Genomic DNA, 12,321 nt, shown 5'->3' with positions numbered 1-12,321 from the left:
CTGTTGGTTCCAGACTTGGTGCATAAGTACCGCTTGCATTGTGGTAGCAGAGAGAACAGTCTATAACTTAGGTGGTTTGAGACTTTGAAAATTATTTGGCCGTTCTTCTGACACCGCCTGGTCTAGAGGTCCTGGATGGCAGGGAGCTCGGCCCCAGTGATGTACTGGATCGTATGCACTACCTTCTGTATCGCCTTGCGGTCGGATGCCAAGCAGTTGCCGTACCAAGTGGTGATGCAGCCAGTCAAGATGCTCTCAATGGTGCAGCTGTAGAACATTTTGAGGATCTGAGCGCCCTTGCCAAATCTTTTCAGCCTCCTGAGGGGGAAGAGGGCACGACTGTGTTGATGTGTGTGGACCATGATAGATCCATAGTGATGTGGACAACGAGGAACTTGAAGCTCTCGACCCCCTCCACTACAGCCCTGTTGATATAAAGGGGTGTGTGTTGTTGTCCTGGCACCACACAGCCAAGTCTCTGACCTCCTCCCCACTGTGGCTTGCAAAAGTATTCACCCCCCTTGGCATTTTCCTATTTTGTTGCCTTACAACCTGGAATTAAAATGGATTTGGGGGGGGGGTTGTATCATTTCATTTACACAACTAGCCTACCACTTTGAAGATGCAAATTTTTTTGTGGGGTGAAACAAACAAGAAATAATACACAAAAAAAGACAACTTGAGCGTGCATAACTATTCAAACCCCCCCCCCATCTTTTGAAGCAATTACAGCTGCAAGTCTCTTGGGGTATGTCTCTATAAGCTTGGCACATCTAGCCACTGGGATTTTTGCCCATTCTTCAAGGCAAAACTGCTCCAGCTCCTTCAAGTTGGATGGGTTCCGCTGGTGTACAGCAATCTTTAAGTCATACCACAGATTCTCAATTGGATTGAGGTCTGGGCTTTGACTAGGCCATTCCAAGACATTTAAATGTTTCCCCTTAAACCACTTGAGTGTTGCTTTAGCAGTATGCTTAGGGTCATTGTCCTGCTGGAAGGTGAACCTCCGTCCCAGTCTCAAATCTCTGGAAGACTGAAACAGAACACTGTGGGATGGTGTTCTCGGGTGATGAGAGGTGTTGGGTTTGCGCCAGACATAGCGTTTTCCTTGATTGCCAAAAAGCTCAATTTTAGTCTCATCTGACCAGAGTACCTTCTTCCATATGTTTGGGGAGTCTCCCACATGCCTTTTGGCGAACACCAAACGTGTTTGCTTATTTTTTTTCTTTAAGCAATGGCTTTTTTCTGGCCACTCTTCTGTAAAGCCCAGCTCTGTGGAGTGTACGGCTTAAAGTGGTCCTATGGACAGATACTCCAATCTCCGCTGTGGAGCTTTGCAGCTCCTTCAGGGTTATCTTTGATGTCTTTGTTGCCTTTCTGATTAATGCTCTCCTTGACTGGTCCGTGAGTTTTGGTGGGCGGCCCTTTCTTGGCAGGTTTGTTGAGGTGCCATATTCTTTCCATTTTTTTATAATGGATTTAATGTTGCTCTGTGGGATGTTCAAAGTTTTGGATATTTTTTTATAACCCAACCCTGATCTGTACTTCTCCACAACTTTGTCCCTGACCTGTTTGGAGAGCTCCTTGGTCTTCATGGTCCGCTTGCTTGGTGGTGCCCCTTGCTTAGTAGTGTTGCAGACTCTGGGGCCTTTCAGAACAGGTGTATATATACTGAGATCATGTGACAGATCATGTAACACTTAGATTGCACACAGGTGGACTTTATTTAACTAATTATGTGAGTTCTGAAGGTAATTGGTTGCACCAGATCTTATTTAGGGGCTTCATAGCAAAGGGGGTGAATACATATGCACCCACCACTTTTCCGTTATTTATTTTTTTGACATTTTTGAACCAAGTTATTTTTTTCATTCCACTTCACCAATTTGGACTAGTTTGTGTATCTCCATCACATGAAATCCAAATAAAAATCCATTTAAATTACAGGTTGGAATGCAACAAAATAGGAAAAACACCAAGGGGGATGAATACTTTTGCAAGGCACTGTATAGGCTGTCTCATCGTCGTCGGTGATCAGGTCTACCACCTTTGTGTCATCAGTAGCATACCACCCTGCATCCCACTGCTGTCTTGCCTCTGAAGCTAAGAAGGGTTGGTCCTGGTCGGTCCCTGGATGGGAGACAAGATGCTGCTGGAAGTGGTGTTGGAGGGCCAGTAGGAGACCCTTTTTCCTCTGGTCAAAAAAAATAATATCCCAATGTCCCAGGCCAGTGATTGGGGACATTTCCCTGTGTAGGGTGCCGTCTTTCAGATGGGACATTAAACGGGTGTCCTGATTCTCTGTGGTCACTAAAGATCCCATGGCACTTATAGTAAGAGTGGGGGTGTTAACCCTGGTGTCCTGGCTAAATTCAGAATCTGGCCCTCATACCATCATGGCACCCTAATCACCCCTAGCTTCCAATTGGCTCATTCATCCCCTCTCCGCTCCCATGTAACTATTCCCCAGGTCGTTGCTGAAAATGAGAATGTGTTCTCAGTCAACTTACCTGGTAAAATAGGGGGGGGGGGGGGGGGAATCTATGATGGTGTTGGAGTCATGGGTGAACAGGTAGTACAGGAGGGTACTAAGCACGCACCCTTGAGGGGCCCCTGTGTTTGAGGGTCAAAGTGGCAGATGTGTTGTTGCCTACCCTTACCACCTGGGGGCGGCCCGTCAAGAAGTCCAGGATCCAGTTGCAGAGGGAGGTGTTCAGTCCTAGGGTCCTTAGCTTAGTGGTGAGCTTGGAGGGGACTATGGTGTTGAACGCTGAGCTGTAGTCAATGAACAGTATTCTCACATAGGTGTTCCTCTTGTCCAGGTGGGAGAGGGAAGTGTGGAGTGCAATAGAGATTAAGTCATCTGTGGATATGTTGAGGCGGTATGCGAATTGGAGTGGGTCCAGGGTGTCTGGGATGATGGTGTTGATGTGAGCCATGACCAGCCTTTCAAAGCATTTCATGGCTACAGATGTGAGTGCTATGGGGCGATAGTCATTTACACAGGTTATCTTAATGTTTTTGGGCACAGGGACTATGGTGGTCTGCTTGAAACATGTAGGTATTATAGACTGGGTCAGGGAGAGGTTGAAAATGTCAGTGAAAACACTTGCCAGCTGTTCAGCGCATGCTCTGAGTACGCGTCCTGGTAATCCGTCTGGCCCTGTGGTCTTGTGAATGTTAACCTGTTTAACCTTTTACTGCAGTGGGCTAAATCAGGGTCACACAGAATGATTCTTGGTAGTCTTAAACAAATCTGCTTTGAAACAAAAGTACTGAGCCTCAGAGCCGGCGTAGTAGGATTCGACCTGTCCTGTATTGATTCTTTGCCTGTTTGATGGTTCATCTGAGGTGGTAGCGGGATTCCTTAGAAGCATCCGGATTGGTGGCCCGCTCCTTGAAAGCGGCAACTCTAGCCTTTAGCTCAGTGCGGATGTTGACTGTAATCCATGGCTTCTGGTTTGTATACAGTGGGGAGAACAAGTATTTGATACACTGCCGATTTTGCAGGTTTTCCTACTTACAAAGCATGTAGAGGTCTGTAATTTTTATCATAGGTACACTTCAACTGTGAGAGACTAAAATCCAGAAAATCACATTGTATGATTTTTAAGTAATTAATTTGCATTTTATTGCATGACATAAGTATTTGATACATCAGAAAAGCAGAACTTAATATTTGGTACAGAAACCTTTGTTTGCAATTACAGAGATCATACGTTTCCTGTAGGTCTTGACCAGGTTTGCACACACTGCAGCAGGGATTCTGGCCCACTCCTCCATACAGACCTTCTCCAGATCCTTCAGGTTTTGGGGCTGTCGCTGGGCAATACGGACTTTCAGCTCCCTCCAAAGATTTTCTATTGGGTTCAGGTCTGGAGACTGGCTAGGCCACTCCAGGACCTTGAGATGCTTCTTACGGAGCCACTCCTTAGTTGCCCTGGCTGTGCGTTTTGGGTCGTTGTCATGCTGGAAGACCCAGCCACGACCCATCTTCAATGCTCTTACTGAGGGAAGGAGGTTGTTGGCCAAGATCTCGCGATACATGGCCCCATCCATCCTCCCCTCAAAACGGTGCAGTCGTCCTGTCCCCTTTGCAGAAAAGCATCCCCAAAGAATGATGTTTCTACCTCCATGCTTCACGGTTGGGATGGTGTTCTTGGGGTTGTACTCATCCTTCTTCTTCCTCCAAACACGGCGAGTGGAGTTTAGACCAAAAAGCTCTATTTTTGTCTCATCAGACCACATGACCTTCTCCCATTCCTCCTCTGGATCATCCAGATTGTCATTGGCAAACTTCAGACAGGCCTGGACATGCGCTGGCTTGAGCAGGGGGACCTTGCGTGCGCTGCAGGATTTTAATCCATGACGGCGTAGTGTGTTACTAATGGTTTTCTTTGAGACTGTGGTCCCAGCTCTCTTCAGGTCATTGACCAGGTCCTGCCGTGTAGTTCTGGGCTGATCCCTCACCTTCCTCATGATCATTGATGCCCCACGAGGTGAGATCTTGCATGGAGCCCCAGACTGAGGGTGATTGACCGTCATCTTGAACTTCTTCCATTTTCTAATAATTGCGCCAACAGTTGTTGCCTTCTCACCAAGCTGCTTGCCTATTGTCCTGTAGCCCATCCCAGCCTTGTGCAGGTCTACAATTTTATCCCTGATGTCCTTACACAGCTCTCTGGTCTTGGCCATTGTGGAGAGGTTGGAGTCTGTTTGATTGAGTGTGTGGACAGGTGTCTTTTATACAGGTAACGAGTTCAAACAGGTGCAGTTAATACAGGTAATGAGTGGAGAACAGGAGGGCTTCTTAAAGAAAAACTAACAGGTTTGTGAGAGCCGGAATTCATACTGGTTGGTAGGTGATCAAATACTTATGTCATGCAATAAAATGCAAATTAATTACTTAAAAATCATACAATGTGATTTTCTGGATTTTTGTTTTAGATTCCGTCTCTCACAGTTGAAGTGTACCTATAATAAAAATTACAGACCTCTACATGCTTTGTAAGTAGGAAAACCTGCAAAATCGGCAGTGTATCAAATACTTGTTCTCCCCACTGTATGTACATACGGTCACTATGGGGACGACGTCATCGATGCACTTATTAATGAAGCCTGTGACTGATGTGGTAAACTTCTCAATGTCATCGGATGAATCCCGGAAAATATTCCAGTCTGTGCTAGCAAAACAGTCCTGTAGTTTAGCATCCGCTTCATCTGACCACTTCCGTTCCGTATTCAGCGCGTCACTGGTACTTCCTGTTTGAGTTTTTGCTTGTAAGCAGGAATCAGGAGGATAGAGTTAAAGGCAATTTATGCATGATCCGAATATGTGGTCGGAGGCTCCGTATGGAGGGTGTGACGCATCGCCGTGTGCCTCCCAAATCTTGTAACAATGTGGAGGGCTCCGTATGGCTCCCCATAACGCAGCATTGACATGATTGGTTGATGGTAGGTGGGGGCGGAAGGTCCTGTATAAACACAAACTCAGTTCCTTGATAACTTCCTTCACAACAGCTCTGCTGCTGCTCCACGAAGCGCAATAAGTATGAATGCCCTGACTTCTGCAGAGGCCGTAATGCAGTAAAAAATTGGATTGACCATGTAGAGCCTTTTATGGTCAGATTTTCCAAATGGAGGGCCAGGGAGATTTTTTTTTTTTGTCATTTAGCAGATGCTCTTATCCAGAGCGACTTACAGTTAGTGAGTGCATACATTTTATTTTATTTTATACTTTGTATGCGTTTCTGTGTGTGGAATAAAGGTGATCTAGAGTTTTTTTGCCTTTAGTTGCACAGGTGATATGCTGGTAGAAATGAGGTAAAACATATTTAAGTTTTCCTGCATTAATATCACCGGCCACTAGGAGCACCGCCTCTGAATAAGCATTTTCTTGTTTGCTTAAAGCCCTATACAGCTCATTGCGTGGAATGCGGTCTTAGTGCCAGCATCGGTTTGTGTTGGTAAATAGACACCTATGAAAAATATAGATGAAAACTCTCTTGGTAAATAGTATGGTCTACAGCTTATCATGAGGTATTCTAACTCAGGCAAACAGAACCTCAAGACTTCCTTAATATAAGAGATTGCGCACCAGCTGTTGTTAACAAAGAGACACATACCTCCCCCCTTGAGCTTACCCGACGCTGCTGTTCTGTCCTGCCGATGCATATTATCCATGTCCTTGTTCAGCCACAACTCAGAGAAACATAGGATATTACAGTTCTTCAGGTCCCGTTGATAGGATTGTCTTGAATGGAGTTTGTCCAGTTTGTTCTCCAGTGATTGTGTGCTCGCCAATAGAACGGAGGGTAGAGGCGGTTTTTGTAATTGCCAACGTAGTTTCGCCAGGGTGCCCACACGTCGGCCTCTCTTGCGTCGTCTTTTTATTTTCTGAGTCTCTGGAATTAGGGCCTGGTCCAGGGTGAGCAGTCTGTCCTACACCTCCGACTGATTGAAGTAGAAATCTTCATCCAAATCCAGGTTAGTGATCACTGTTCTGATGTCCAGATGCTCTTTTCGGTCATAGAAAACAATGGCGTAAACTTTACGTACAATTAAGATCAGCGCAAAAAAAACACATAAAATTGCAGAGTTGGTCAGGAGCCCGTAAAATGGTAGCTAGCCATTGCAGCACCGTTCTTTAAGATCTGTTACTGCAGCTGTTGTTTGTTCTTGTTCTTGTCCCCCATAGCCTTCCATTTCATGGCTTCTCCTCACGTTGCACAATGGCAAAACTGGACTGTCCCTAGCCTTCTCTCTCTTTCTCTGGTCTCTCTTTCTCTGGTCTCTCTGTCTCTGGTCTCTCTCTCTCTATTTAAGGTTTTACTCACTATTCTGATCTGACTCTCACTCTCTCTTTTTCCCTGTCCCCCTGCTTGTCTCTCTGTCCCCCTCTCTCTCCTTCCCTCTCTCTCTCTCTCCCTCCCTTCCTTCCTCCCTCTCTCTCTGTCTCTCTCAGCAGGGAGGTAAAGGATCGTGGTGCTCTCTCCCCTGGCTCCCTACTTCCTCACGCATCATCATCGCCAACAAACCCTGGCTCCGTTTGGTCATCACCATGACAACCACCGCTCTTATACTGGTCATGGCTGTGTTCAACATGGTGAGGAACCAACTTACTGGTGTTACTGGTTGAACTTGTCAGTGTGTGTGTGTGTGTGTGTGTGTGTGTGTGTGTGTGTGTGCGCGTGTGTAGAGGATGTGGCAGGCAAAACTGGCAGGCGAGTCTGCCGTTATAGCCATCAAAATGGTACTTGCAAGGTAATGAATGTCATTCCACTGGTAGATCACACTGGAATACAGCCTAGTGTGGCTAAAACTTCTCTTCTCCTCTCTTCTTTCTCCTCTCCTCTAAACCTCTTTCCAGTTCTTCCTGGAGGATGAGGTTTTGACCACACCCCCTACCATGAACCTGACCAATGACAGCATGCTCAACTCCCACAGCCCTGCCCACCTCACAGATGGAAATAAGTTCTACTTACCTGTGAGTACATCTACCAGCCGTGTAGGCACAGGTGGGCCACCCACAGGGGAGCCAGGCCCACCCAATCAGATAAAAAAAATATTTAAAAAGTGTTTAAAACAATGTACTTGTCAGTCAAATCAGTCACATTTTATTTGTCACATGCTTCGTAAACAACAGGTGTAGACTAACAGTGAAATGAACTTTCGGCTCCTTTTATAGATAAAGATAATAAATACACAGTGAATAAGGAATAACAATAAGGAGGAAAAATAACATGGCTATATACAGGGAGTACCAGTACTGTCGTGTCGACAGCAAATTTGATGATGGTGTTGGAGTCATGCGCGGCTACGCAGTCGTAGGTGAACAGGGAGTACAGGAGGGGACTAAGCACACACCCCTGAGGGGCCCCTGTGTTGATGGTCAGAGTGGCGGATGTGTTGTTGCCTACCCCCACCACCTGGGGGAGGCCCGTCAGGCAGTCCAGGATCCAGTTGCAGAGGGAGGTGTTCAGTCCCAGGGTCCTGAGCTTGGTGATGAGCTTGGAGGGGACTATGGTGTTGAATGCTGAGCTGTAGTCAATGAACTGCATTCTTACATAGGTATTCCTTTTGTCCAGATGGGTGAGGGCAGTGTGGAGTGCAATAGAGATTGCGTCATCTTGATTTGATTTGATTTTGATCTGGGGCGGTATGTGAATTGGAGTAGGTCCAGGGTGTCTGGGATGATGGTGTTGATGTGAGCCATGACCAGCCTTTCAAAGCATTTCATGGCTATATATGTGAATGCTAAGGGGCGATAGTCATTTAGGCAGGTTACCTTGGTGTTCTTGGGCACGGGGACTATGGTGGTCTGCTTGAAACAAGTTGGTATTACAGACCGGGTCAGGGATATGTTGAAAATGTCAGTAAAGACATGCAAGTCAGCGCATGTCCTGGTATTCCGTCTGGCCCCGCGGCCTTGCGAATGTTAACCTGTTTAAAGGTCTTAGTCACAACATCTGCGGAGAGCGAGATCACACAGTCGTCTGGAACAGCTGGTGCTCTCATGCATGGTTCAGTGTTGCTTGCCTCGAAGCGAGCATAGAAGCCATTTTGCTCGTCTGGTAGGCTCGCGTCACTTGGTAGCTCGCGGCTGGGTTTCCCTTTGTAATCCGTGATAGTTATCAAGCCCTGCCACATCCGTCAAGCATCAGAGCCGGCATAGTAGGATTCGATCTTAGTCCTGTATTGACGCTTTGCCTGTTTGATGGCTCGTCGGAGGTCGTAGCGAGATTTCTTATATGCGTCCGGATTAGTGTCCCGCTCCTTAAAAGCGGCAGCTCTAGCCTTTAGCTCAGTACGAATGTTGCCTGTAATCCATCACTTCTGGTTGGGGTATGTATGTATGGTCACTGTGTGGGTGACGTCGTCGGTGCATGGGACATTATTGAAAACATAATTCATAGCAAGCAGTGCGCTGCAATGACATTCAGATGAACTGGAATGACATTCACTCTCATGGGATGGGTCTCCAAAAAGAACTAACTGAAAGCCACACCCTAATAAGCCACGAATGTGACCGCATTGAGCCATCCCGCTGGGCACACACTGGTTGAATCAACGTTGTTTCCACATCATTTCAATGAAATGACATTGAACCAACGTGGAATAGACGTTGAATTGACGTCTGTGCCCAATGGGATATGTAACTGTGCTTCAATGGCTATATGCACCATGCTACTGCTTACTTCATTTGTTCATTTAGCAAACAAGACAGCTCATACTCCAGTGCCTTTATCATAGTAAACAAACCTATATTTGAACTTTAATTAGCTTTAAAAATGTAATTTGTTCACTCAGCCTCATGGCAAAATGTGTAGAATATCATGAGATTAACTATAAAACAGCAGCATTTTCTCTCCGCCTCATGGCAAAATGTGTAGAATAGCATGAGATTAGCTATAAAACAGCAGCATTTTCTCTCAGCCTCATGGCTAAATGTGTAGAATTGCAGGAAGTTAGCTGTCCCCCCCCCCCCCCCCCCCCCTAGAAAATATACACTACCAGTCAAAAGTTTGGACACACCTACTCATTCAAGGGTTTTTCTTTATTTTTACTATTTTCTACATTTGTGCTACGCTACTGACATCTCCTCTGGGTCAGACCTGGGTTTGAAATATTTATAATACTTGTTTTAGCTTTCCTTTCAGGAAGAGTCTGAATTTTGGGGATTATTCCATGGTTCCAATATTGGATTTCATGAAGTTAGAGTGTTCGTCACTAGCATTCTGTGTTTATTAGTTCATAACAGAAAAGTCACTCCTTTGTGAATGATTTTAAGTCAACGCTCATATTTCTTTAACCAGGGCCACAAAAGTAATGTTTGTTTACATTGTCTATCATAAACGTTGCGTTACATCAATCACAATCAATCCGTTTGTGTGTGACTGTAGACTGTAGACTGTTGATCTACTCAGTGTGTTTTCACAGCAGGCTTACAACAGCTGACAGAGAACTGAGAGACACTGTGCTGCTATCAATGTGTTTGGTGGCACTGAGAGGGCTCTAGAAGTGGCCCGGCTGTTGACTTGGATAGTCTCTCAATTGTCTAAAGTGGCTTCCTCTCCTTGTCTCCTCTCCTTCATCTCAATAGTCCAAAATAGTTAAAGTTCATGGGAAACTGGCTCGCATCTGGTGTGCTGTCGCAACTGTGTTTTTCCCTCAATTGCATTTGAATTACTCGCACGAAAGCCCTAGGTTTCCTGCTTGCTTCACACACTTCACACACAGCTTACATAATCACTCACTCCTAGCTACGTCTGAGGCAAGATGATCTCTGTCTGTTAGAAACAAAAACTCTGTCCTCCTGAGATTTAGTATCGATTTAGTGTTTGTTATCAGCACTAGAGAACAGCCTTGGTGAATAGGGCTTGATAGGCTCATTACTGACATTTTACACCTCAAGGAACTCATAAGCGAACTGAAAAAATGTATGAACAGATCCAGTCCATTTTCATACACAGTTTTCATTTACATTTTTCACCCTCTGTGTACATCTTTATCTAATAGTTAACAATAATATCTTACACATCATTACCCTCCTCCATAGTGTCCAACACAATCTCATTCCCCTATTTTATAAATAGTTTTTCTTTATATTCTGGACCCATTTCTTTTGAATAATTGTGGTTGTCCACTTTTCACGTCTCATGCATGTGCCCCTGTGGCTATTCACAGCCTGCAATCTGATTTAATGTGGCCCCCACTTCTAGTTCAGGCTTTCATTCACACACCTCTCTTCACCATTAGTCTTGACTGGCAGCCAATTCCCTCTATTTTCTGCATCAGTAATATTCCTTTCTTTTTTCTCTCTCTTTTCTTTTCACTTAGTCACCTCTCTTTGCTAATAGCCCGGACCCATTTCTCCTATCTTCTAAATGAATGGTGTTTACCCTATTGAATAGGGACCTTCTATACGTCAGCCAGTAATAGGTAGTCCTGATTCACTGCTCTCCACATATTCAGTTATACCATATACTTTCTTTCTTTCCATCTATATTGCTGACTCTCCTTCCTTCCTTCCTTCCTTCCTTCCTTCCTTCCTTCCTTCCTTCCTTCCTTCCTTCCTTCCTTCCTTCCTTCCTTCCTTCCTTCCTTCCTTCCTTCCTTCCTTCCTTCCTTCCTTCCTTCCTACAGGTAGCTTAGTGGTTAAGAGCGTTGTACCAGTAACCGAAAGGTCGCTGGTTCTAATCCCCAAGCCGACTAGGTGAAAAATTTGTCGATGTGCCCTTGAGCAAGGCACTTAACCCTAATTGCTCCTGTAAGTCGCTCTGGATAAGAGCGTCTGCTAAATGACCTATTTATTTATTTATTTATTTATTTTACCCTCCTTCCTCTAGTTCATCATACAGTAACTTGTTCTGATCCATTACCCTGTGTTGGCCTTAATGGACCATAATACTCCCTGGCCAAAGACCATTCAGTGAAGTGATACTCAGCACATCAAGAGCCACATTACATTTTTTATAGGCATATATGATGATAGTTTTGGGGGGGAAATGTTGACTGGACATTTTTGGGAGGAACTGTTGTTATGGCTTGCTAATGTAGACTCATAAAGTAGAGTCTAGTCTGCTGTTTGACTCTCTCCATCTCTCTACAGTGCCTTTAAAAAGTATTCATACCCCTTGACTTATTCCACATGTTGTTGTGTTACAGCCTGAATTCAAAATGGATTAAATATATATTTTCTCACCTATCTACACAGAATAACCCATAATGACAAACTGCAAATGTATTTAAAATGAAATACAGAAATATCCCATTTACATACAGTTGAAGTCGGAAGTTTACATACACTTAGGTTGGAGTCATTAAAACTCGTTTTTCAACCACTCCACAAATTTCTTGTTAACAAACTATAGTTTTGGCAAGTCGGTTAGGACATCTACTTTGTGCATGACACAAGTAATTTTTCCAACAATTGTTTACAGACAGATTATTTCACTTATAATTCACTGTATCACAATTCCAGTGGGTCAGAAGTTTACATACACTGAGTTGACTGTGCCTTTAAACTGCTTGGAAAATTCCAGAAAATGATGTCATGGCTTTACAAGCTTCTGATAGGCTAATTGACATCATTTGAGTCAATTGGAGGTGTACCTGTGGATGTATTTCAACGCCTACCTTCAAACTCAGTGCCTCTTTGCTTGACATCATGGGAAAATCAAAAGAAATCAGGCAAGACCTCAGAAAAACATTTGTAGACCTCCACAAGTCTGGTTCATCCTTGGGAGCAATTTCCAAACGCCTGAAGGTACCACATTCATCTGCACAAACAGTAGTATGCAAGTATAAACACCATGGGAC

At 44.7% G+C, this 12,321-nt stretch overlaps 1 protein-coding gene across 1 annotated transcript in view; it reads left to right on the top strand.

The window, feature by feature from the left end:
* The window catches only part of adcy2b (adenylate cyclase 2b (brain)), a gene marked incomplete at its 5' end in the record, with an annotated part of 129,015 nt that overhangs the window by 91,607 nt on the left and 25,087 nt on the right, over positions 1–12,321 (top strand). Inside the window, 2 exons of the mRNA XM_084158700.1 lie at positions 6,965–7,105; positions 7,370–7,486. Of these exons, the coding sequence (XP_084014826.1) occupies positions 6,965–7,105; positions 7,370–7,486 (258 nt within the window). The remainder of the gene's footprint in view (positions 1–6,964; positions 7,106–7,369; positions 7,487–12,321) is intronic.

Source organism: Coregonus lavaretus (genome assembly GCF_964263955.1).
Source record: "Coregonus lavaretus genome assembly, chromosome: 3".
NCBI classification, from domain to species: domain Eukaryota; kingdom Metazoa; phylum Chordata; class Actinopteri; order Salmoniformes; family Salmonidae; genus Coregonus; species Coregonus lavaretus.
The sequence above is the reverse complement of the archived record's forward strand: the minus strand, read 5'-3'. Positions and strand labels throughout refer to the sequence as shown.